The sequence below is a fragment of the Piliocolobus tephrosceles genome, chromosome 16 (genome assembly GCF_002776525.5).
Source record: "Piliocolobus tephrosceles isolate RC106 chromosome 16, ASM277652v3, whole genome shotgun sequence".
Classification (NCBI taxonomy): domain Eukaryota; kingdom Metazoa; phylum Chordata; class Mammalia; order Primates; family Cercopithecidae; genus Piliocolobus; species Piliocolobus tephrosceles.
This window is the reverse complement of record NC_045449.1, coordinates 44,697,737-44,724,344: the sequence shown is the minus strand read 5'-3', so window position 1 is coordinate 44,724,344 and position 26,608 is coordinate 44,697,737. Positions and strand designations below refer to the sequence as shown.

The 26,608-nt window shown below is 45.3% G+C and overlaps 1 protein-coding gene across 2 annotated transcripts in view; it reads left to right on the top strand.

The window, feature by feature from the left end:
* Positions 1–17,943: 17,943 nt before the first annotated feature.
* KAT7 (lysine acetyltransferase 7) overlaps positions 17,944–26,608 on the top strand; it is a 40,329-nt gene continuing 31,664 nt past the window's right edge. For both annotated transcript variants that reach the window (XM_023204432.2, XM_023204433.2), the window contains exons 1-3: positions 17,944–18,241; positions 21,295–21,442; positions 26,125–26,301. In XM_023204432.2, the coding sequence (XP_023060200.1) occupies positions 18,227–18,241; positions 21,295–21,442; positions 26,125–26,301 (340 nt within the window). In that variant the 5' untranslated portion in view covers positions 17,944–18,226. The remainder of the gene's footprint in view (positions 18,242–21,294; positions 21,443–26,124; positions 26,302–26,608) is intronic.

Sequence of the window (26,608 nt, the reverse complement as noted above, 5' to 3'; positions counted from 1 at the left end):
TCAGCCTCTCACATTACAGACCTAGAAACAGATGCCCAGACAAGGGAAGGACTTGTCAGAGGCCATTCAGCAAATCAGAGACAAGCAAAGGACCAGGACTTCTGCATCCCGTTCAGTGCTGCCTCAAAACATAAACGACTTCTAAAAGAATTTAGGGCCAGGCATGGTGACTCATGCCTGTGATCCCACTACTTTGGGAGGCCAAGGTAGGCAGATCATGAGGTCAGGAGATCAAGACCAGCCTGACCAACATGGTGAAACCCTGTCTCTACTAAAAATACAAAAATTAGCTGGGCGTAGTGGTGCGTGCCTGTAATCCCAGCTACTCGGGAGGCTGAGGCAGGAGAATTGCTTAAACCCAGGAGGCAGAGGTTGCCATGAGCTGAGATCGCGCCACTGCACTCCAGCCTGGTTGACAGAGACTCCGTATTAAAAAAAAAAAAAAAGAATTTATATGGAGTACTTTTCAGCCACAAAAAGGAACAAGCTACTGATATTTGCTACAGCATGAATGAACCTTGAAAACATTATGCTAAATGAAAGAAATCGGCCGGGCGCGGTGGCTCAAGCCTGTAATCCCAGCACTTTGGGAGGCCGAGACGGGTGGATCACGAGGTCAGGAGATCGAGACCAACCTGGCGAACACGGTGAAACCCCGTCTCTACTAAAAAATACAAAAAAACTAGCCGGGCGATGTGGCGGGCGCCTGTAGTCCCAGCTACTCCGGAGGCTGAGGCAGGAGAATGGCATGAACCTGGGAGGCGGAGCTTGCGGTGAGCTGAGATCCGGCCACTGCACTCCAGCCTGGGTGATAGCGAGACTCCGTCTCAAAAAAAAAAAAAAAAAAAAAAAAGAAAGAAACCAGGCGCAAAGAACTACATATGTTATGATTCCATGTACATGAAATGTCCAGAAAGGTAAATTTACAGAGAGAGCAAGCAGATTTGTGATTCCTTGGACTGGAGGTGGGAGCAGTGATTACCTGCCAATCAACACTTTTTCAAACTCTTTGGGGTGATGGGACTGTTCCTAAGCTAGAATATTATGATAGTTGCACAATTCTATAAATATACTTAAAAATAATAGAATCGGCCTGGTGTGGTGGCTCACGCCTGTAATCACACCACTTTGGGAGGCCAAGGTGGGAGGATCACTTGAACCCAGGAGTTCAAGATCAGCCTGGTCAACATGGTGAAACCCTGTCTCTACAAAAAAATACAAAAATTAGCCGAGTGTGGTGGCGCATGCCTGTAGTCCCAGCTACTCGGAAGGCTGCGGCTGGCAGATCTGTTGAGCCTGGGAGGTGGAGGTTGAGTGAGCCATGATCATACCACTGCACTCCACCCTGGGTGACAGAGTGAGACCCTGTCCCAAAAAAGTAAAAATAAAAATAGGCTGGGCATGGTGGCTCACAACTGTAATCCCAGCGTTTTGGGTGGCCACGGTGGGTGAATCACTTGAGGTCAGGAGTTCAAGACCAGCTTGGCCAACATGGAGACACCCCCCCCACTCTACTAAAAATATAAAAATTAGCTGGGCGTGGTGGCAGGTGCCTGTAATCCCAGCTACTAGGGGGCTGAGGCAGAAGAATCATTTGAACCTGGGAGGTGGAGGTTGCAGTGAGCCGAGATTGTGGCACTGCACTCCAGCCTGGGCAACAGAGCGAGATCTCTGTCTCAATGAATAAATAAATAAATAATAGAATTATACATGAGTAATGGGTGAATTTTATGGTTTATAAATTATACCTCGACCAAGCTGTTTTGAAAAACAAAAAAGGATTTAGATAAATTTATCTCTGAGAGATTGATGATGTGTGGGAGACTCTGCTGATCTTTTCAGGGTAATATCCCAGGAAACAAATATACCTGCCCTTAAGATATCCCTAAAGAGTCACTGTGAGAGACAGAAGATGTGGCTCTTTGGACTATGGAATATCCAGGCTAGTATTTCTCATTAAAAAAAAAAGCCCTCCTGCACTAAAATATATAAGCTTCCTAAGGAAAGCAGGTATGTCTTGGTCATCTCTCCATAATACCTAGCACTGTGACCAGCATGCAGATGGTACTTCATGAAAAGTGAATTAAAGTACACTCTAGTTCTGCTGTGTCATGTGGGTACCTTGAGAAACCAGTTGGTTTCTAGAGCAGTGCCTTAGTGGGAACAGTTTGCATCCTCCACACCTGACTTTCCCAGGCACACCCTCCCAGAGGAAAGTCTGTGGAGAGGGGATGCTGGTTGAGTACATTCCCAGGAGACTGTGTATAAACCAAAAGATCTGTTTCATGCCCCACTTTAAATTTCTTTCTTCTCCACTGTTCCCACTTACCTTCTTCAAGTCTCCCTCAAAACTACAATTGTCCCCAGGGGCAAATAAGTTACAGTATCTTTGACATTCTCCACCTGATTCTACATCCACTCCCTCTCCCTTCCCTTCACACCATGCACCAAATCAGGCATCAAGTATCATCAAAAGAGCCAGGTACGGTGGCTCACACCTGTAATCCCAGCAATTTGGGAAGCTGAAGTGGGAGGATTAATTGAGCTCAGGAGTTCGAGACCAGCCTGGACAACATAGTGAGACCTGGTCTCTACTAAAAATTTTAAAAATTAGCCAGGTATGATGGGGTGTACTTGTAGTCCCAGCTATTTGGGAGGCTGCGGTGGGAGGATTGCTTAACCCAGGAGATCAAGGCTGCAGCAAGCTAATATTGTGTCACTACATTCTAGCCTGGGCAACTGAGGGAAACTCTGCCTCAAAAAAAAAAAAAAAGTAGCATCAAAATCCAGTTCAAGCTGGGTGTGGTGGCTCACGCCTGTAATCCCAGCACTTTGGGAGGCCAAGGTGGGCGGATCATGAGGTCAGGAGATTGAGACCATCCTTACTAACAAGGTGAAACCTCATCTCTACTAAAAATACAAAAAAATTAGCCAGGCGTGGTGGTGGGTGCCTGTAGTCCCAACTACTCAGGAGGCTGAGGCAGCAGAATGGTGTGAACCCAGGAGGCGGAGCTTGCAGTGAGCCCAGATCGCACCACTGCACTCCAACCTAGGTGACAGAGCGAGACACTGTCTCAGAAAAAAAAAAAAAAAAAATCACTTTGGGGGCTCCCCATTCAGTGAAAGAGTTTTTAAAATTAGACACATAGAATTAGGTACAGTGCTTTGGAAGGGGTCTGTGAGAGTGAGGGGTTCTGACTCCCTAAGTTTCACTAGCATCACTGTAAATCTACTTCTCACCCCACCCTCTGGCCCCCGTCTTTTGCCCAGGCTGGAGTGCAGTGGCGCCATCCCAGCTCCCTGCAACCTCTGCCTCCCAGTTTCAAGAAATTCTCCTGCCTCAGCCTCCTGAGTAGATGGGATTATAGACATGTGCCACCATGTCCAGCTAATTTTTGTATTTTTAGTAGAGATGGGGTTTTGCCATGTTGGCCAGACTGATCTCAAACCCCTGACTTCAAGTGATCTGCCTGCCTAGGCCTCCCAAAGTGCTGGGATTACAGGCATGAGCCACTGTGCCCAGCCACTGTAAATCTACTTCTGACTGAAAGAATGAAGCCCAGTTATATCCCACCCAACACTTCAACCCTGACTGAATTTGGTGTCTATTCCTGGTTTTTACTGTGGATTTCCTGTCCCCAACACATCTACTCCACAAGACGGCCCTGGCTCAACAAAATGGCCTTGGCAGTCAAGTCTCTCTATCTGATGAAAAAGTCCCAAAGGGCTGACTGACATTCCTCCCACTTAGTAACTTAGTGGCTCTTAGAACAGTGCTGCTTTTAGCAGGTGATTTCTCCTGCTGTGCATGGTGGAAGATGAGGACTTTGTACCCAATTCTGGAAGCCCCTGATGGTTCAATGCCTCGAGGAGTTGCGTTGTGCAGCAGAAGGGCCTGGAATGTTCCAGTACCTTCCACTAGTGGCCTCTGTGACCCCTGCTTCCATTCAACTTTGGCAAAGGCCTGGTAGTCTACAAAGTAGCCTTTATTCTGCTGGGGTAGGAAGCAGCTTGGCCTTGCTTCTTTCTTGCCACTCTGATAATATCACACAAGTTGGCACCTTCCCTGGAAGTCCCACCCAAAAGCTCAGTCCAACTCTCTGGCCTCCTGGGTGTTTGCCCAGAATGCCGAGTTAGGGTTTAGATACCAATCCTGTCGATTTCTTTGCCCTGTACACCCAATTCTGAATTCTTCTCCTGATTAGAAACCATGGGATTCCTGAACCAGTGGTGGGTTTGCATTCCTTGAAATGCCAAAAAAGCACCACCCCCCTCTCCTCATACGCCTGTGAAGATAGTAACATCAAGGCTCCAGGAAGGAAGTAACACAGCCAACAGCCATGATGTAACTGGCCACGTGCCCCTGCTTTACAGTGCAGAAGGCTTCCACTTGCTGGGTGCTGACTACAGGCTAAGCAATTTACACACATGGTCTCATTTGATCCTCATGACTACCCTATACAGTTGGTATAATCATCCCCATTTCACAGGTGAGGAAGTCGAGGCACAGAGAGGTTAAAAAATGTACTGGTGGTTATACAGCTAAAAGGGACAAGTCCAACTGCTTTCAAAGACTGTGCACAACCACTACTGAGGGGCTCAGTGGACTAGGTCAGAGAGACCCAGACCTAGGCAAGTGAGAAATACAGGCCAGACCAGTCATTCCCCTGCCTCTCTGTCGCCTTCCCCATCCCTAAACACTCTAGAGCTCTGATTTTGTTTATAATGCTAAGAAATTACGGAGGTGCGTCTAGAGGTTTCTAGCTGCTCCTGGTACGGGAGTTGAACTATTCTGTGAAAGGATTATTATTTAATATTATGTCTCTGCCTCCAGAAGACTAGCCTAGGACCAAATCCATTCCCTTTCTCCAAGCTTCCTACCTTGGGGGAGGAGAGCAAGATGGAGAAAGCTGGGGGGTTTCCATGAAGGAGAAACCAGAAGATTAAAGGAGAAGGAGGCTGCCAGAGCTAGGGAACCGGGACTCCTAAGACACTTCAATAGCGTGCCAGCGAAAGTAGGAAAGCTCTTTGTGGGGTCAAAAGTGAAGCTGCAAGAGGAGGCCCTAGGGGAGACTTGGCGGAAGGGGGTAGAAGAGGAGGTAAGAATCTATACAGGACCAGAAGTGTGTTTGGATTCTGAAACTACCAAAAATCAAAAGAGAAAAGGACTCACTCCTTGACTCTGTCTCCCCACCTCTTGGGTGGGGCAGCCAAATAAGGGGAATTCTTGCGGGACTGTGCTCTCCATTGCCAGAAAACACTGGCTGCATCGCCTGCCCAGCCTGCCAGAATGCTGCTGGAAAGAGTGGCTGGCCGCTGTGTTTGGTTGATTAATGATGGGCACCCCTGCCTGCTGCCCATTCTCTCTTTTCTCCCTGCTTAGCTTGCAGCCTTCTGCCTGGCAGGGAGCCTCAGGGTAGGGGTGGGGGAACAGGGTCCTCCAGACAGTATTTAATACTCAGTGATTTATAGGCTGCTGGAAGGGGAGGGGTGGGAAGCAAAGAGGGAAGCCCCAAGCCTAGTTTTCATGAGGCACCAGTGCACCACTGACAAGAGTCAAGGTATGTCTTTTCCTGATGCCTATTCCTTCAGACCCAGCTTTGGGACAGGATGCAGCCTTCACCCCTCCTGGGGCCTGGGACTCTGTAGTATCTTGTACGAGACCTGTGGAACTGGCTGGAGTGAGGCTAATGGACACACATCCAAATCCTCAACCTTTTCTTTAAGCTCCACACTGCTGGGAGAGGGAAGAAATAAGTGAGGCCAAGCAGCTCAATAGCTGTTTTTGGAGGATTTTTTTTTTTTAATGTTCAAGAATTCTTTTAAACCCTCCATGGCTCCAAGAAAAACTATTTGAAATGTCCCTTCTTATGGGGCCAGGGGGTTAAGTGCCAGGGATGGAAGGCTAAATGCCAGGGATGCTGGTTGCAGGGATTCTTGGGACCGGAGCTAATGGCCTCCCTGCTGTGGGCTCAGGAATGCCAGGCCCAGGCACTGGTTGCCCTGAGAGATGCAGCCATTTTTACTTCTGACTGAAGGGCACCACCTTCTGGGATTTTCCCTTCTCTGGTGGGAAACAGAGTAGAATATGCCAAGGGACCAAGGGTCTGTGCCCAAGAGTGGAGGGCACTGAAGGCGATAGCACGGAGGCACTGGGGTAGGGCGAGACCAATGACTTATACAGCTTAGAATTTGGTCCTTCCTGGTGGGAAGAAGATGCACTTTGTGGGAGCACACGGTAATTGCCCTTCGTAAGGATGATCTCAAAAGGTCAACGGATGGGCCTTGAATAGCCCTAATGTCCCTGAAACAGTCCATTGTGTAGCTATTGTCTATACATGTAAAGGAACCCTTCTTGACCCTATTCATACTTTTCTTTTTTTGCCTCTGGGGTTTCCCAAGTGAATAATTGCATACTACCTTATTTATCTTTCGACTCAAGTCTACCTCCTTTAAGCTAACAACAAAAATAGTTCAGAACACATTTCTTGAGTCCCTATTAAGTGCCAGGCATCATGTTAGGTGCTGGAGATACGCAGATAAATAACACACAGTCCCTCCTCTGGGGAATCCACAGTCCGTTTTTTAAAAAATGACCCTTGGCCGGGCGCGGTGGCTCAAGCCTGTAATCGCAGCACTTTGGGAGGCCGAGACGGGCGGATCACGAGGTCAGGAGATCGAGACCATCCTGGCTAACACAGTGAAACCCCGTATCTACTAAAAATACAAAAAACTAGCCGGGCGAGGTGGCGGGCGCCTGTAATCCCAGCTACTCTGGAGGCTGAGGCAGGAGAATGGCGTAAACCCGGGAGGTGGAGCTTGCAGTGAGCTGAGATCCGGTCACTGTACTCCAGACTGGGTGACAGAGCGAGACTCCGTCTCGGAAAAAAAAAAAAAAAAAAAAAAAAAATGACCCTTAGCGTTGACTTTTGGGATTTGGAAAACAAATCTGCATGTATCACCTTTATATTTTCATATACATGGATCATGATATCAGCCTTTATCTTTTCACAATCTTTTAACATTTTGCCTGGTATAGTAGTCTCCACTTAGATCAATTTAGATGACTTTCCCCGACTCTGATATATCTTCCTTTGCAGGTAGAGTGACCAGAATTAGGCACTATATTTTACATGCAAATACTATATAAATGTATGTATGAGAGTAACACTATGTTTTCTAACTTCCTTCATTTACCCACTTGCCATTCATGCATACATCCGATAGTTATTGAATGCCTACTAAGTGCCATGAACTCTGCCAGGTCCTGAGAATGCAATGGTAAGTAAAATGGACACTGCCCTCATGGAACTTACAGTCTAGGGTGTGTGTTGAGGAGACAGAAAGTAAAGAACCCAAATATCACACACATATATGTATAATTACAAACTGAGACAAGTGCTATGAAGAAAAGCACGGTGTGCTATAAGAGCATAGCAGTGGGGGCTTGATTTAGCCTGGAGGGTTCAGGAAAAGGTTTCCTGAGAAAATGATATTTGAGCTGAGATCTGAAGGATTAGTGAAAATAGGCCAAGAAGAACACGGAGGAAGAACATTCCAGGCAGAGTAAAGAGTATGTGCAAAGAAGGAAGAAACCGGCACAGTCCTAAGGAATTGCAGGAAGGCCAGTGAAGCTGCGGCACTGAGAAGGAAGCAGGTTTGTGTGAGATGGGCCTGGAGAGTTAGCCAGAAGACAGACCATGCAGGACACTGCAGGCCAGGGAAGGATTTCTGTCTTTATTCCTCCATGGACAGGCACGTGGAATGAAGGTCTTTACAGAAGAGCTGCCAACGGTTCTTTCTCCCAGATTACTAATGCTACTTATAGTTGTCTGGAAGGAGAACAGTCATGATGGTATAAGCTCCTAGGAACTTTCCCAGCATCCTGACATGGTGTGGCTATGCCTGGCTGTCACTGGGGAGCCCCCAGAACCCATGGATCAGCCCTGGCCCACAGCCCTTAGGCAAGGGATAGCCCCCACCCATGTGGACAGAGGGGCAGGGCAGAGGGTGGGTGGAGTGCTCTGCCTGAGATATCAGCTCCACATGACATCTGGAACAGCTCCAAGACTATGGCTCTTGTTCCTAGATAACTCTATCATGCGTATCCCCCATTTAAATGGCCTGCCATCCTTCCTACAGCAGCTGTGCTCCCCACCCAATCTGGAGAAGGTCCCTGGATAAGAACTCTGACTCTGCCCAGAGCCTTGGGTCTTGACTTGCTGAGTTTAGGCCTCAGGACTGTTGGGAACCATGGATATATACATATCCTGGATAGTTTTCCAGGGGTATTAATGGAAGCCATGGGAGAAGAGGGTCACAATGGTCGGACTCGGTCTTTCTAAAGCTTGTCCTTTCCTTCTAGTCATATCTTTGGAAAATGTGGTTTGGTGTAGTGACATCTGCTGGCAAGGCTAGGCACATAATACAATGACTGGATGTCCACTCATCCTCATGTAATTTCCAGACTAGCAAGAAAATCGTCCTTAACTGCTGAGATTGGATTGGGCTCAGTAACCTCAGCTGGTAAGAGCAAGACTAAGATGTCCAAAGTTGTGGGTCTGAACTATGTATGGGCTGGTTTGCCTTAAATAGAGAAAATGTGTTTCCTAGTTGTGGCTTATACCCCTCCCATTGGCCAGTTGATTCATATTTGGGTACAGTTAATCACAAGGGAGATTGGGCAAACATGTATAAATGACTCAGAGGAACCCGTTCCTAGCCACCATGCCTGGGAAAGCATCTCCCAACAAATAAAAAGACCCACATTTTACAAATGGCAAAATGCAGTGTCATTTTTGTATCCTCCTGAGGTTGACTAGTTTGGGAAACTTTTTAGTTTCTCCCAGGTCACCAGGAAAGCAGTGTCTACAGAATCATCTTCATGGTTCTTATAGTGGGCAAGACTGATTATGGCTTTTATAATGGCCTCTCCACACATGCTGGGGTAAGGGCAGTGGCATGATCTCAGCTGACTGAAACCGCTGCTTCCTGGGCACAAACAATCCTACTACCTCAGCCTCCCAAGTAGCTGGGACTACAGGTCCACCGGCTAATTTTTTTGTATTTTTAGTACAGATGGGGTTTTCCCATGTTGGGCAGGCTGGTCTTGAGCTCTTGGCCTCAAGTGGTCTGCCTGTCTTAGCCTCCGAAAGTGCTGGGACTACAGGCGTGAGCTACCGCGCCCAGCCTCTCCTCACCACTTTCATCCATGCCATGTACATGTTTTGTTTACAATCTCTTCTTTTTTCTTTTTCTTTTTCTTTCTTTTTTTTTTTTGAGACGGAGTCTCGCTCTTTGCCCAGGCTGGAGTGCAGTGGCCGGATCTCAGCTCACCGCAAGCTCCGCCTCTCGGGTTCACGCCATTCTCCTGCCTCAGCCTCCCGGGTAGCTGGGACTACAGGCGCTGCCACCTCGCCCGGCTAGTTTTTTGTAGTTTTTAGTAGAGATGGGGTTTCACCGTGTTAGCCAGGGTGGTCTCGATCTCCTGACCTCGTGATCCGCCCGTCTCGGCCTCCCAAAGTGCTGGGATTACAGGCTTGAGCCACCGCGCCCGGCCTCTTTTTCTTTTCTTTTCTTTTTTTTTTTTTTGAGATGGAGTCTCACTGTATTGCCCAGGTTGGAGAGCAGTGGCACGATCTAGGCTCGCTGCAAACTCCACCTCCCGGGTTCACACCATTCTCCTGCCTCAGCCTCCCAAGTAGCTGGGAATACAGGCGCCCGCCACTGCACCCGGCTACTTTTTAAAATTTTTTAGTAGAGACGAGGTTTCACCGTGGTCTCAATCTCCTGACCTCGTGATCCGCCCGCCTTGGCCTCCCAAAGTGATGGGATTACAAGTGTGAGCTACCGCGCCTGGCCTCTGTATACAATCTCACTCTGTTTCAATAGTATGTGAACTTGACAGCATTCACCACTAGATGTAATTTGGATGACAGAGGGAAAGAGTGAGGAGAAAATACTAAAGAAATGATTCTGAAGCAAATGTTCTGCCTTTTTTTTTTTTTTTTTTTGAGATGGAGTTTCGCTCTGTCACCAGGCTGGAGTGCAATGGCACAATCTCGGCTCACTGCAATCTCTGCCTCCCAGTTTCAAGCGATTCTCCTGCCTCAGACTCCCAAGTAGCCGAGATTACAGGTGCCCACCACCATGCCCAGCTAATTTTTGTACTTTTAGTAGAGACGGAGTTTCACCATGTTGCCCATGCTAGCTAGTCTCAAACTCCTGACCTCAGGTAATCTACCCAACCTTGGCCTCCCAAAGTGCTGGGATTACAGGCATAAGCCATCATGCCCGGCCATGTTCTACCTTCTTAGTAACAGTAACACTGACCCATAACTGAATGTAGCTCAAAGCATCACTTTCTCTCACTCAAACTTAAGAAAATCATCAAGATAAATTAGTAATGAATAGGGTTTCCCAGAAGAGGAAACAGACCTAGTAAATAAACACATGAAAGACTTAAGTATATCCTCAGTAGAAATAAAATCAAAAGCATATTTGGGGTGACATTTTCATTTTTATTAAAATTACAAGATTTTTAAAAAGTGGTAATGCTTAGTTCTGGAAACAATGACTTAAATTGGCACCCTTACACTGATGATGACACTGTAAATTGTGTGAGTCTTTAAGGAAAGGAAAGAAGCAATACATAAGTGGCAGAAATAAAAACAGGAGAGAGCTATGGATGCATGCAGACACTTACTGCAGCATTATCTGACATAAAAGAGCTTTAATAACTCCACAACAGGGGAATGAGAGCACATTACATCATAGCACCACAGTGCAATGTCACCCAGTGAGTATGGTTACAATTACGAGGACTCTAGGGAAACATAGAAAATGCTGAGAAGATGTATAAAATATAAAATTTCGGCCAGGCACAGTGGCTCATGCTTGTAATCCTAGCATTTTGGGAAGCTGGGGCAGGAGGATCGCTTGAGTTCAGGAGTTTGAGACCAGCCTAGGTAACATAATGAGACCCCATCTCTACAAAAAATAAAAAAATTAGCGGGATATGGTGGCATGTGCCTGTAGTCACAGCTACTTGGAAGGCTGAGTGGGAGGATCACCTGAAACCAGGAGGTCAAGGCTGCAGTGAGAGGTGATTGTAGTACTGCACTCCAGCCTGGGTAAAAGAGCAAGATCCTGTCTCAAAAAAAATAAAAATAAAATTTCATGTAAATAATGAGTGTATCTAGATTAAAATATGCACATAAAATGTATGCATGAAGAGAAAAAAATGGAAGGTAATATACAAAAAATAAAAATAGTTGGGCCGGGTGTGGTGGCTGACGCCTGTAATCCTAGCACTTTGGGAGGCTGAGGTGGGCGGATCACGAGGTCAGGAGATCAAGACCATCCTGGCTAACACAGTGAAATTCCGTCTCTACTAAAAATACAAAAAAAAATTAGCTGGGTGTGGTGGTGGGCGCCTGTAGTCCCAGCTAGTTGGGAGGCCGAGGCAGGAGAATGGCAGGAACCCGGGAGGCGGAGCTTGCAGTGAGCTGACACCACGCCACTGCACTCCAGCCTGGGTGACAGAGCGAGACTCGTCTCCCAAAAAAAAAAAAAAAAAAAAAAAAAAAAATTGCTTTGTGCCAGGCATGGTAGCTTATGCCTGTAATCCCAGTACTTTTGGAGGCTAAAGCTGGTGGATCACTTGAGACCACGAATTTGAGACCAGCCTGGGCAACATGGCAAAATGCTGTCTCTACTAAAAATAGAAAAATTAGCCAGGCATGGTGGCACGCACCTGTAGTCCCAGCTACTCAGGAGGCTGAGGCAGGAGAATCGCTTGAACCTAGGAGGCGCAGGTTGCAGTGAGTTGAGATCACGTCACTGCATTCCAGTCTGGGCAACAGAGCTAGACTCTGTCTCAATTAAAAAAAAAAAAAAAAAAAAAAAAAAAAGCTTCTGTGGCAGCAGTGAGATTAAGGATGTCTTTTATTTTCCTCAAATTTTCATTTAGTGTTGTTATACTGGGTTAATCATTTTGAAATGGTGTGGGGGGTTGAGGGCAGGTGAAAGTGTTCCTCTAGCCCCTTCCTGTACATACTTGTCCTAAATTGACAGAGAGGAAAGACCATGTCTGCTTATTCAGCTTCTGGCCAATGCCTAGCACCCATCAGGTGCTCAATAAACATTTGTTGAATGTATAAATGAAAATGCCTGCAGTCTAAATGTCTCAGCCCATGGTGACCCGATACTTTCCACCTCGGGAAATAGAGCAATTTGGTTTTGCTGGAATCAAAAAATGAAGGCTCATCCATAATGGCAATTCCCTGGTCTTCTTGGTAAGTGAATTTGGGCATGGAGAACCCAGGAGAGACAGTCTGTTAAAGAAAACCCAATTACCATAGTGGAACATATGTTGCCCTGAGGCCTCTGCTGCCATAACAACATCTTGTAACTATAACTACAGCCCTGGGGGGCTTTGGCCCCATCGAATATGGAAAAGGATGTCTTCATCATAAGACAGCTTTGTGCTCAGATTGACTTCCCTAGGGAGCTTGGATCAGGGAAGGGAGGTACATAAGTGGAGGAAGGGGGGAGATGAAGGGCAGAGGTGGGAGAAGAACTGCTATTGATTCAAGATCAGAGTGATTTTTTTTTTAGCGATTTTCAAAATGTGGTTATTTGACTGTTTAGCTTTGGTGGTTATTTATATCCCCAGCTGCAGAGGCGGGGAGCTGTGTCTGAGCCTGCTGGGATCTGTCCAATAACTTCTCCCAGGGTGGGGCTGCGGCTGGGGGCTAAGGGTGCTACAAGATCCAAATCAGGTAGCCAGAATGTAAGAGAAGCTCCAGGCCATCTCCAGCAAGAGTAAGGAAGAAGGGCCTATTAGTGACTGTGCTGACCCTTTTTAAGGCAGCTGCAAATGAAAATATTTTAATAGGAATTATGGTCACATCAGCAACCCCTGAGATTCTCCCAAAGGGATAGAGACTAAGCCTCAGAAGTTATGAGATTGGCCTGGCTACACTAGCATTGTCTTTAAAAGGCCAAGGCATGCTTCCCCCACCTTACAAGACTGCACACAGAGGAAATGGCTATCCCTAACCCCTACTAGCCACCTCATTGGTCAGAAAGAGGCTTAGAGGAGAGAGCATGGCTGGTTCTGTGCAAGCCTTTCCTAGCTGTGTCAACAACTGGTAGTGGGGTGAGAAACATTCAATTTGGTGCTACCTCAACTACTGAGCCCTTTTGGGTGCCAGGCAGCAAGGGAGAAGCTGGAGATGCTGTGGCCATCCAGGCAAGGCTATCAACCTCTGGGAGAAGCAAACAATGAACAACTACATTTTGTATTTGAAACATGGTACCTATAATTTTACTGTCAAGGCAACATTTTGAAGGACATCGAGGGATCTTTCAGGGAGCTTACAAAACTGAGGAGACAAGACACTGATACAAGTAAGGAAATACACAAGCACACACACACACACAAAAGATTGCCCCCACTCCCAGTGCCTATTTCAGTCCCTTCTCGTCTCTGGCTAAGGCTATTTCAGCAGCCTTTTAACTGGTCTCCTGCCTTGGATCTCCCTCCTACTCTGATCAGTGCCCTTCACAGCTGCCAGAAAGAGACTTCTAAAATGCATGTCTCACTGGGGGCCTCCTCTGCTTAAGGACTTTCAGAAATTGCCTACCACTTCCAGTTCAGTCTCCATAGGAGGGTGTTGAACACTCTGCATGAACTGGTTCCCAAAACCATGCCTCTTATGCACCCTCCTAGGCACCCATAGATAATGCTCCTCCACACCTCTGTACTATTGTACATTCTGTTTTCTTTGCATGTAAAACACATATATTGTCTTTGTTTACTGGCAAACATTCATCCTGTGAAATTCCACTCTTGTTTCATGTCTTTTATGAAACCTTTCCTAAACTTTCCAAATGAAACACTCTACCTCCTCCTCTGTAGCACTTCTGAATCTTGCTTATCTATTTCTCTACATTTTCGTAACTGTGTGCTTACTGGCCTGTCTTCCCTACTGGATTCTAAGCTCCTTTAGGGGAAAGATGGTGTTCTGTCCATGGGGTGTAACTCAGTGCCTGGTACCTGGGTGATTAATGCCTGGGTAATCACTCTGTGTGTCTTCAGTTAAAGTGGTTGAACAGAGGTTGAACAGAGTTAAAGAGGTTGAACAGATAAAAGTAAACAATCACTGAGACCATGTAAAGATATAGTCACCAACATTAGAATGTTATAGCCATGACTAGAGTGACTGGAAATAAAAATAACAAGAGCCAGTTATTGAGCAATTACTCTATGTCAGGAACTGTGCAAAGTGCTTTACAACACTCATCTCCTTTATTCCTTACAATCTTGTGAGGTGGCTATTAATGTCCCCACATCACAGGTGAGAAAACTGAGACACAAACAAATTTAAAACTTGTCCAAGGCCGGGCATGGCTCCTGCCTGTAATCCCAGTGCTTTGGGAGGCTGAGGCGGGAGGATTTGGCTTGAGGCCAGGAGTTCGAGACTAGTCTGGGCAATGTAGCAAGATCTTATCTCTACAAATAATTTAAAAATTAGCCAGGCATGGTGCTGTATACCCGTAGTCCTAGCTACTTGAGAGGCTGATGTGGGAGGATCGCTTGGCCCAGGAGATCAAGGTTGCAGTGAGTTATGATTGTGCCACTGTACTCCAGACTGGGTGACAAGAGTGAGATCCTGTCTCTTAAAAAACAAAAACGTATCCAAGAGTAATGCAGGTAGGAAGCAGCAGAGCTGAGATTAAAATTCAGATCTGACATCAAAGCCCTGTACTGGACACTAGTAGAGCTGATGATACAATAAACCTGATTTATTTATGTTTCTATTATCTGTTTGGGAAGGGAAATGAACAGAATTATCTAGCAAATTGTACAAGGAAAATAACAAATCCAGCAGTTAAGTGCAAAATAACGTATCATTATGCCCTACTACCTTACAAAGAATGAATCGGAAAAAGATTTTCTGAAAAAATACAATTTTACTATCCCGGCTAACACGATGAAACCGTCTCTACTAAAAATACAAAAAATTAGCCGGGCGTGGTGGCAGGCGCCTGCAGTCCCAGCTACTGGGTAGACTGAGGCAGGAGAATGACATGAATGCGGGAGGCGGAGCTTGCAGTGAGCTGAGATCGTGCCACTGCACTCCAGCCTTGCTCAATAAATAAATAAATAAAAAGAAATAAATAAACATGCAAAGAGGGTTAGGAGATGCATCCAGGCATGAAGTAAAGCCTAAGAAAATAGAAAGGTAAGGAGAACTGTCCAGAGTGTCAATGGTGAAGTCTGGTGGTTGAGGATGGCCAGGGGGCAACCAGTCAGAGGCTTTGAAATCAACATCAGTTCCTGCTTGGAAAGGTAATTGTGTTGTGATGAGCATGACCCTCAAAGTAAATAATATACTTGGTTTAAAAAAAAGAAAGGAAGAAGGAATAAGCTTTTAAGATCCTCCCCTTCCCCATTCTGAATATACCTAGCTGGTCTACTTTCAAGTACTATACACATTTTTTTCCTTATGATCATGTTTCTGTCCTACTGGTGTTAGTTTTTTCATCTTTCTGCCAGAGTGTACATTTTCCAAGGACAAGAATCATATCTAAAGGAAACTGTAAACTCTTTAGTGTCAGCTGCAGTCTTAGGGAATCTAGTGTAAGAAATTAACTAATGTCGAACTTCTGTAATGCTGGTATTTGTGTGGTGGATGCGAGTCGGGATAAGATCTTATTCTAAAACACTAATTTCCAGGGAGGGTAACTTCACCATCTCTGAGTGCTATACATTAGCATGTGTAAAACAGTAATGATATTCTTACTGAGCAGCAAGCATTTACTGTGGGAAGAACAAGGTTTGAGCACCACTAGAAAGGATGGTAAGGGGTGGGCGGGGTGGCTCATGCCTGTAATCCCAGCACTGTGGGAGGCTGAGGCAGGTGGATCACCTGAGGTCGGGAGTTCAAGATCAACCTGACCAACATGGAGAAACTCTGTCTCTACTAAAAATACAAAAATTCGCCAGGCGTGGTGGTGGGCGCCTGTAATCTCAGCTACTCGGGAGGCTGAGGCAGGAGAATCGCCTGAACCCGGGAGGCAGAGGTTGCTGTGAGCCGAGATCGTGCCATTGCACTCCAGCCTGGCAACAAGAGCAAAACTCCGTCTCAACAAAAAAAAAAAAAAAAAAAGAAAAGCTGGTACGGCTGGGAGTTGTGGCTCACACCTGTAACCCCAGCACTCTGGAAGGCCGAGACAGGCCGATCACCTGAGCTTAGTAGTTCAAGACCAGCCTGGGCAACATGGTGAAACTCTGTCTCTACAAAAAATAAGCCGAGTGTGATGGCACATGCCTGCAGTCCCATCTACTTGGGAGGCTGAGGCAAGAGAATCCCTTGAGCCCAGGAGGCGGAGCTTGCAGTGAGCTGACATTCAACCATTGCACTCCAGCCTGGGCTACACAGCAAGACTCTATCTAGGAAGAAAAAAAAAAAAGAAGAAGAGAGAGAAAAAAAGAAGGATGGTATGAAATAATTGAGATATGCTCTTAATATAAGAGATCCTTACTACCAGTTGGGGAGCCAGAACATTCAAAGGTAACCTCAGGAACATATCAGTAAGTGCAAAACAACAGAGTAATGGTATGAAATTAAATGCTTAAGTGGTGAGGGGCTACAAAGGAAGAAGTAATGTGAGCCATTTTCAAATAAGTTCTTACGTGCAGTTCAACCTAAGTAGGTTATCAAAGGTATTTATACTAAGCACTAAAAGCTAAGTATTAAATACTAAAAGCTGCCTGTGTCAACACTGGCCCAGGACATCCCCAAGGAGAGTGCTGGCTAAGGGTCTGGAACTTTAACTCTTTAGAGTTCTTTACTTAGCACATCAATCAGATGTTTACCTTCTGCTACTTTGTTCTTTAGCCCCTGGGGAAAATCTCCATCTTAACGGGGGGAAATCTCCATTTAAAGGGGCGTCAGATTGAAATTGGGGTTAGGTATCCTAACTTAATGACTGGGAGTGCCTGGGTTCCACCCAGCCGCAATTGGGCAAGACTTGATCCTCTCAAGGCCTTTCCTCCAGAGAGGTTAAATCTTCAACGCCTGCTCTCCACTTTCCAGACTTTTCTTAAGGCTCTTCTTTCAGCCTAGTATCAGTGACCAACTTCTCCTTCCTAGGCCCTCTCATTATTATTTAAATTTCCATTCTTTTGGGGGCTTCAGCTTCACTAAAAACATTCCCTCTTCTTCCTCCGCCTCAAGCATCTGGATGCCAGAGGTCATTTGAGCTAAATGGGGTTCAATGCTTTTCTGACTCTGGTACTGCATTCCCGGGACACTTTCAAATCACATTTTTCACCCCAGGGCCCCCAGGGGTCTCAAACCCAAACACAGTGCGGGAAGGAAGTGGGCGCTCGCCACAGAGCTAAATTGGGAATTGAGTTGCAGCTTCTGGGGAATGGTTTTGCCTCCTCCCCGCGACATCAACTAACTAACTTGCTGTTAGCTAAGGGCAAGGACAATGTCTCCTCTACCAGACAGGAAACTTTCTGATGGCGGACGCTACCCTTTAGTTCCTTTTTCAACTCCCCATTCCCACCCCTTCGACACCATAATGGTTCTTAAAATACAAAGTTTCTTTTACAAAACATCCCTCCGCAACTTTTGAGTTTATGTAATAAACGGAAACGTCCTTTAAACAATCACGCAACGAAGGGGTTAAATCTAATCTCAGCAACCTGATGGATTCCGGGGGGGTTTCCTTCCTCGACTCTAGAAATTAAAACGACCGGGAAGGGAAATTTTGCCCAAGGTAAAGATGAGAACCGTTTACATCAACTGTCAGGCTTCTGCCCCAAACAAGAATGGCTACCCACGCCCACAAACAGCGCCACTCACGTTAACTAAAAATGGTGGCCCCGGATTCCACCACTGGAGTTACCTTCTGCCCAACTTCAAAATGGCGCCCACTAGCTTCACCAAAAGGATCTAACCTCCCAGCACCCTCTTTGGCCCGTAACGTCAGGTGACGCGAGACCCAGCCGGAAGTGAAGGAAAAAGCGCTTCAGCCCGCGGCGCCTGCGCAGAACGGTCCAGACGCTGAGAGGCAGGAGGCACTAGGGATCGTCCGCAGGATTGGGACTGCCACAGAGGCCGCCACGGAGCCCGCCGGAGCCACCGTTCCTGCTGCTGCTGCCGCCGCTGCCCGAATCGGAACCGTCGGGCCGCAGCCGCCGGCAATGCCGCGAAGGAAGGTGAGAAACGGGAGAGGAGGGATGGCGGGTTTCTAAGGACAGTCGATTGAGCACCGTGACGCAGTTGGCCACGCCTCATAGTGCTTGGGTCCCAACTTCCCGCTCCCCCGAACCTTGCTCAGCCACCCTCTTTTCTGTCCATATCCAACAGAAAAATGTGGGCCCGACCCTGGCCTCGGCCTATGCTTGCAACTATTCCCGCCCTCTGCTTGCCTGGATCGGAGGCGTTCTTATTAATTGGTCGCTGAAACGTCAGGAAGCATATTGATTGGCTGGTGACGCCGCCTGTTTGGGCTCAACGGTCACCTCCCCGCGTGCGGGGGCGGTGTCTGGCCCCGGCCCTAGCGCTCTCCCACTGGCTGGAGAGAACGATCCCTCCTCTCCTGATTGGTCGGGGTTGGCAGTCTGTCCTGTGGGGGCGCGGCTTAGGCGGACCTCGATTGGGTGGCCCGAATCCCCGCCTTTCCGAGTGGGGACGCTGATAGGTGCAGAGGCGGGGTTTTGGAGGCCTCGTTACTTTCCAGGTGAGGGGCACAACAAAGCAGAAGACTGAGTGGTGGGAAGCCAGCGCCCACTCCCAGGGGATCCCACTCAGGCCAGTTGCCTCCAAGCCCTAATCTTTATTTGCTAGTTCGACAGCGCCTAGAAAATGCAGTTGGTAAAAACCGAAAACTTCTAGAATTAGAAGGGACTTAGGAGGTCACCCAGGAATGGCCCCCTGCTTCTTACAGTTGAACTAACGGAGGTCCATGGAATGCTGCAAGCCACTCAGGCAGTGGCAGATCCAGAATATAGAACAAATCTAACTCAATTCAGCAAATGTCTATTGACTACTTTCTGCGCGGTGGTTGCTGAGGATTCAGAAATTTATTAGACGTGATCCCTGGCTTAAGGGTATCACAGCCCGATAGGAGAAAACAGACATGAATAACCTTAGAAGGATCTAGTAAGTTCTCTGCTTGGAAGTGTATACAAAGTGTTACAGGAAGGAAGTGAAGGAGCAGTTGGTCTGCTCTGGTGTACAATGGGAAGTATATTGGTAAAAGCCACAGGGAAGAGCTGAATTCCAGGATCAAGCCAGGAAAGAACAAGGCTCACATCAAGGCTTTAAATATCTAGGTAATTAGACTATAATGGTGACTTAAGATTCCCCCTTCATTTTAGCTGTTTTCTGTGATTCTTGCTTATTTTAGACGTTTTCTGTGATTCTTGCTCATTTCCTGGCAGGTTACCCTTGAGATATTTGGAAAACTGGGTGGTATTCTTGCTCATTTCAGTAGAAATCTTTCTCTTCACAGAGGTTTTTCAGGCTGAAAATGTATGCTTTTTAATGTCTCCTAGAATGATCTCAGCTGGTGGGTGGTATGTATTTTTTTTTTTTTAAGATGGAGTTTTGCTCTTGTTGCCCAGGTCGGAGTGCAATCGCGTGATCTCGGCTCGCTGCAACCTCTATCTCCCTGGTTCAAGCGATTCTCCTGCCTCAGTCTCCCTAGTAGCTGGGATTACAGGCGAATTCCATGACGCCCAGCTAATTTTTGTATGTTTAGTACAGACAGGATTTCACCATGTTGGTCAGGCTGGTTTCGAACTCCTGACCTCAGGTGATCCACCCGCCTCGGCCTCCTAAAGTACTGGGATTGAAGGCATGAGCCACCGCGCCCAGCCGGTGGTATATGTGTTAAGGCTCACCAAATGCAGGAATAATATTGGTGCCTTGAAATAGGGCCCCAGTCCTCTTTCTTAATTTCCCAAATACCAGGAGTTTCTTGAAAATGTACATTTTTTTAGTAACCTGTTTGGTGGCAAACCTGTCTTAATCTGTCCTGAGGCTACTTACGGTTTTTGTGTGTCTCATTTAGTGTGACTGTTTATATCTTTCGCTGCAGAAGTATTATGTTTTGTTATTGGGTGGTATTTGCAGGATAGATGCAAAGTACTCCCCTTCAAAAATCCAAAAAAATTACAAATTCTAAACACAACTGGCCCTCAGGGTTTTGAATAAAGAATTGGGACTTACAGTGTGAATCTTTGTATTGTTTTTAGCAAATATTTTTTCCTTTCTGGTTTTGTAAAGGGTATAGTGTTAGTGCTCAATTGATAGAAGTTATCTTTATGGCTAAGAAAGAACTCCTCAGGAGGTTAATAATTGACAAATAATTGTTCATTGAAAAGATGGTTTTGAAAACAACTGTTTTTGAATACCCGTGAGTCTTTATGTGCAAGCTGCCTTTTTGGAAGATAGATGGCTTTCACGTGGAGACACTTCAAGGGTAGATGGCATACGCAGTTAACAATTTTCGTCTTTTTCTGCTTAAATTCTTTTGGGATCAGAGTTGTGGTCCATGATATTTTGAGATAGTATATGGTTTTTAAAAAATGTGATAGCTTTTCATGGAGACATTTAACAAAAGCTACTCTAAAGTTAAATGAGGTCTAGCACCAATGATTTTCTCACTACAATGAACCTTTTTTTGTGATACTGATCTCCGAATGATCTTGGTTCATACTTAGTGCTAATACAGTAAGAATTAATTCTTTTCATGGCCGGGTGTGGTGTCTCACGTCTGTAATCCCAGCACTTTGGGAGGCCAAGGCGGGTGGATCACCTGAGGTCAGATGTTCAAGACCAGCCTGGCCAACATAGTGAAACCCCATCTCTACTAAAAATACAGAAGTTAGCTGGGCGTGGTGGCGGGTGCCTGTAGTCCCTGCTACTTGGGAGGCTGAGGCAGGAGAATCGCTTGAACCCAGGAGGCGGAGGTTACTGTGAGCCGAGATTGTGCCCTTGCACTCCAGCCTGGGCATCGGGAGCGAATGAAATGGAAGCTCTTCATTTATTTAACAAAAGTCCCTTATTTGTACATTGTTCCATTTAAGTGTTCTAAATAAAGTGAAGTTGCCTGGTTGGGTGGGAGGATGGGAAATGCTTGTGGAATCCTTTCTTAGGTTTGAACTTGGTGTTTTCGGTGTCACAGCTTGTTTTATTTTCAATGTTAATGCAAACCCTCAGACCAAATGCTTCTGTACTAATATCTGGATCTATGGTATTACAGAGGAATGCAGGCAGTAGTTCAGATGGAACCGAAGATTCCGATTTTTCTACAGATCTCGAGCACACAGACAGTTCAGAAAGTGATGGCACATCCCGACGATCTGCTCGAGTCACCCGCTCCTCAGCCAGGCTAAGCCAGAGTTCTCAAGGTAAAAATCTTCATTTTTCCTTACCACTCCTCACATCTGGCTGACTGGCCCATCACATTATTTTCCTAGTTAATGTGGAAACTGGTCCCTTGGCTTGGTGTAGATGACAGTGCACCAGATGATTGGTAAAATGTGGAGTGAATGCAGAGTTGTCAGATCTTTAACGATGCTTCTGTTCGGGGCTACTATCCAGTTTGTAGACCCAAAGGAACTGTGGATGGTATGATGGATAGAGATACATGTATGTCTTGAGTCATTTGTGTTGTTTTTTTTTTTTTTTTAGATCGCTGTGTCTCCATCAGTAAAATGAAAATGTTATCCCTTCACTTTCTGTTTGAATGGTTTAGGCTTAGGGACTTGAAGTCCAGATGGTATCTGACTTATGGTGGTTTGATTTAATTATTATTATTTTTTTAACTTTACTGTGGCGCCAAAGCAATATGCATTCAGTAGAAACTTTTCGAATTTTGAATTTCAGTCCTTTCCTGGGCTAGTGATATGTGGCCAAAATATTTTCTTGTGATGCTGAACAGTGACAATGAGCCATAACTCCCAGTCAGCGAGCCGTAACTCCCAGTCAGCCATTTGATCATGAGGGTAAACCAGTACTCTTTAGTGTACTGTCTTCAATAAATTACATGCAATATTCAACACTTTATTAAAAATAGGCTTTGTGTTAGATGATTGTGCACAATTGTAGGCTAATGTAAGCGGTTTGAACCTGTTTAAAGTAGGCTAGGCTAAGCTATGATGCTCAGTAGGTTAGGTGTATAGTGCTTTTATTTTCTGGAGACAGGGTCTTGTGCTCTGTTGCGCAGGTTGGAGTGCAGTGGTGTGATCTTGGCTCACTGCAACCTTGACCTCCTTGGCCCAAGTGATCCTCCCACCTCAGCCTCCTGAGTAGCTGGGACTACTTGGGGGTCTTATGTTTGCCAGGCTGGTCTCAAACTCCTGGACTCAAGCAGTCCTTCCACCTTGGCCTCCCAAAGTACTGGAGTTATAGATGTGAGCCATCATGTTCAGCCTGTAAATGCATTTTTAACTTATAATACTTTCAACTTATGTTAGTTTTATTGGGACTTAACCCCATTATAAGTCAAGGAGCATCTGTAGTCTCTTGGACTTGTTACTGGCAGAGGCCCAGTACTTCTAAAACCATGTTTAATTCTGGAATGTAATCCAATACACACTTGATAGATACTAATAATTGTACCAAAGTATCAGTGTGGAAATATGGAATTTTGCTTTGGTAATAAAGAATTGAGAATCTTGGGGTTGGAAGGTAGTTTGAAGTATCTCTAGTGCATTTAGGCATCTGTGGTTAGATTTGAAGGGTACCCTTGACCCCTCCTGGCTCTTCTCTGGTATTCCCTGAGGAGGAAAGAAGGTTGTAGCTAATACAGAGAGCTGATGATCAATAGGTGATAATAGATTAGGGGAAAAAAGCTTTAACATGTTGTGAGCACTTCAACAGTGTTGCTTTGATTACTTTTTTTTTTTTTGAGATGGAGTCTCGCTCTGTCACCAGGCAGAGTGCAGTGGTGTGATCTTGGCTCACTGCAACTTCTGCCTCCTGGATTCAAGCAATTCTCTTGCCTCAGCCTGCAAGTAGCTGGGACTGTAGGCGTGTGCCACCATGCCCAGCTAATTTTTATATTTTTAGTAGACATGGGGTTTCACCATGTTGGTCAGGATAGTCTCAATCTCTTGACCTCATGGTCTGCCTGCCTCGGCCTCCCAAAGTGCTAGGATTATAGGCGTGAGCCACCGTGCCCTGCCGCTTTGGTCACTTTTATATGAGTATGTTGCACAATGAGAGAAAAACCATCAGTTTTTCAAGCAAGAAAGTGGGAATATCCTCTTTAACAACTGTTCCTAACTTTATTTTTGAATTTAGAATTTCAGCTAAAGTATTGCTATTGTCTCTTGATTTCTTAAGCTTTAAATTTTTACCACAATGAGACTATGGATAAATAACTACTATAACTCAAGCACTATGTTATGTCCTAGGAACCATGATAGAAAAGTCATAGTTCCTGTCCTCAAGGATCTTACGGTTCAGTGCAAGATATAGATATAAAAATTGATCATGGGAATACATTATGGCAAGGGCTGTGAGAGGGGTTTGCATAGAGTACTACAGAAGCCCAGAGGTGGGACAGCCAACTTAGGGCAGCACTCCCACAATGATGAAGTCTTTTTTGTTGTTGTCGAGACAGAGTCTCGCTGTGTTGCCCAGGCTGGAGTGCAGTGGCATGATCTTGGCTCAATGCAGCTTCCGCCTCCTGGGTTCAAGTAATTCTCCTGCCCCAACCTCCCATGTAGCTGGGATTACAGGTGAGTGCCACCATACCTGGCTATTTTTTGTATTTTTAGTAGAGACAGGGTGTGCCATGTTGTCCAGGCTCGTCTCGAACTCCTGATCTCAAGTGATCTGCCCGCCTCGGCCTCCCAAAGTGCTGGGATTACAGGCGTGAGCTGCCGTGCCTGGCTGCACACTGACGTCTTAAAGACTCTGATAGGAATTTACAAGTTGAAAGATGGGAATATGTTATTCTCGGCAGATGGAACAGCATATGCTAAGGAAAATACATAATGTTCGTAGAAAGTATAATTGACCATGCCCTAGACACCTGAAAACTAAATATTCAAAACAGCTAGGAAATGCGTAAGTGCTGGGTCTTGACCTCATGACCACGGAGTTGCACAACTCCAGGGGTACCATTTACAATATCATCAATGTAAGGTGTTCCTCCCTAGAGCAAAATGTAGATCATATTGTGAAAGGAGGCCCCTGGAGATGTACAAATGGATAACCTTGCTGTGTGCTAACTTTTCTCACCCGAAAGTTTGGAAATTTTCAGTTTTCTTCTTTGGAGAGTCTATAAGATTTCTTCAGATTTTTTGTTTTTAAAATATCCGTTGGGGGGTGCAGCTGCGAGAGAGTGAGGCTGACACCTGGCCTGTGCATCCTGCCTTCCAAAAAAAAAAAAATTAATTAATTAAAATAAAATATACTTTAGAGAGGATTTTGAATGTTCTCACCACAAAGAAATGACAAGTGTTTGAGATATGGATATGCTAATTATTTTGATTTCATCGTTACACAATGTATACGTCTATCAGAACATCACAGTATACTCCATAAATATGTACACTTATGTGTTGATTAAAACAAAACTAAGACTGCTAGGGGCTTACGCGGAGGGAGTTGAGCGAGCATCACCACGATGGTGTTGGAGAGCGAGCAGTTCCTGATGGAGCTGACCAGACTCTTCCAGAAGTGCTGGACGTTGGGCAGCATCTATATCACCTTGAAGAAGTAGGGTGGTCGAACCAAACCCGTTCCAAAGAAAGGTTCTGTGGAGGGCTTTGAGCCCTCAGACAAGTGTCTGCTAAGAGCTATCTATGGGAAAAAGAAGGTCAGCACTGTGGTGAGTTCCGAGCAAGTGAATAAGATTCAGATGGCTTATTCAGACCTACTGAGTGCTAACATGGATGGGCTGAAGAAAAGGGACAAAAAGAACAAAAGTAAGAAGACAAAAGCAGTAGCACAGTAAAGGGCACAAATTTCCTGCTTTCACCAATTAACCACTGAATTGCTGTTTTTTCCTTTGGGTTTTACTTTTGGCCACATAGCTAGGTTTCTGGTTCCCCCACACTAGGTGTTTTCACATAAGATGTAGAATCCTTTTGCGAAGAATAGCTGTGATGTTTATAGGGTAGTTGTGGTAAGAATCTAGGTTATTTTACATTTGGCTAATTGGTCTGTACTGCATGGTTATATACTCCTGGATTATAGATTAAAAGTCTCTGTAGTCATCTCTGTAGAGAGTAAGCTATCATTAAACATGTCTGTTTATCAAAAAAAAAAAAAAAGAAAACATATCTATATATATTTTAAAAAATGCTTTAATTTCAGCTTTGAATTTCTTTCATTTCCTTTGTCATCAGGTTGGAGATATAAAAGAGGGGGCTGAGTGCCTCAGAATAGGTTTTTCCATCCAAAAAACTTAAAATGCTGCATTCCTGTTTTACCTTTATGAATCTATTATGATTGTGCCAGAGAGAGTAATAAGAAAGAAAAAAATCGGCCCCTTAAGAAAGGAAATCGTTTTGTTTGTTGTTATATCTTTGTTAATAGAGTATCTGTTTTATGGTGGGTTAGAAAAAGGGAAGAATGAGAGGATGCAGCTAATATTTATAAAGCACTGTGTACCATGGATGATGTTAAGTGCTTCACGTGCATTATCTCACCTATTCCTCACTACAATGTTATGAGGAATGTGGCTCAATGCAGCTTCCGCCTCCTGGGTTCAAGTAATTCTCCTGCCCCAACCTCCCATGTAGCTGGAAAATACTAGTATTTTCCTTTTCAATAGGTCAGGAAACAAACAGGCTTGGAGAAAATAACTTGCCCAAGATGCCATAGCTAGTTGGTATGAATCACATTCAGTCATAATTCCAGAACCTAAACTATTAATGCTGTACTACATTACATCTCTATACCTGAGCTAGGCTCTTTTGCTTATATTTTATTTAATTAAATAGACATTTTAAGGATTTGTTGGATTTTTTGAAACATGAAGAGGAGGAGGAGCTACATTCTAATGAATTATATAGATAGAAAGTAAAACAGATTTCCATCTTTTTTCTTTATTTTCTTTTAAAATTGGGATCAGATTCCAGTCCTGTTCGAAATTTGCAGTCTTTTGGCACTGAGGAGCCTGCTTACTCTACCAGAAGAGTGACCCGTAGTCAGCAGCAGCCTACCCCAGTGACACCGAAAAAATACCCCCTTCGGCAGACTCGTTCGTCTGGCTCAGAAACTGAGCAAGTGGTTGATTTTTCAGATAGAGGTGAGTGGGTATCACAGACCTATCACAGAGCATCTGGGTGAATTTCTTTTTAAGGAGGGCTTGGGGCCACTGCAGTTAGATGCCTAATACTTCAGCTAGATGAATGCTGTTTGCTTGTTTCCTTTCTTATATCTTGCTGAGGACAGCTTGATACCAGAATATTCTCAAGGTCCAGAGTAGCTGGAGTATATTAAAATGGACCTGTAATAGGAAAAAGAGACTGGGGCCTTCTTAACCATAGATGAAAAGGGCTTGAAGCAGACTTTTCTTATAGCCATACTTCTCAGCCCATTTATCTCCAAATTTC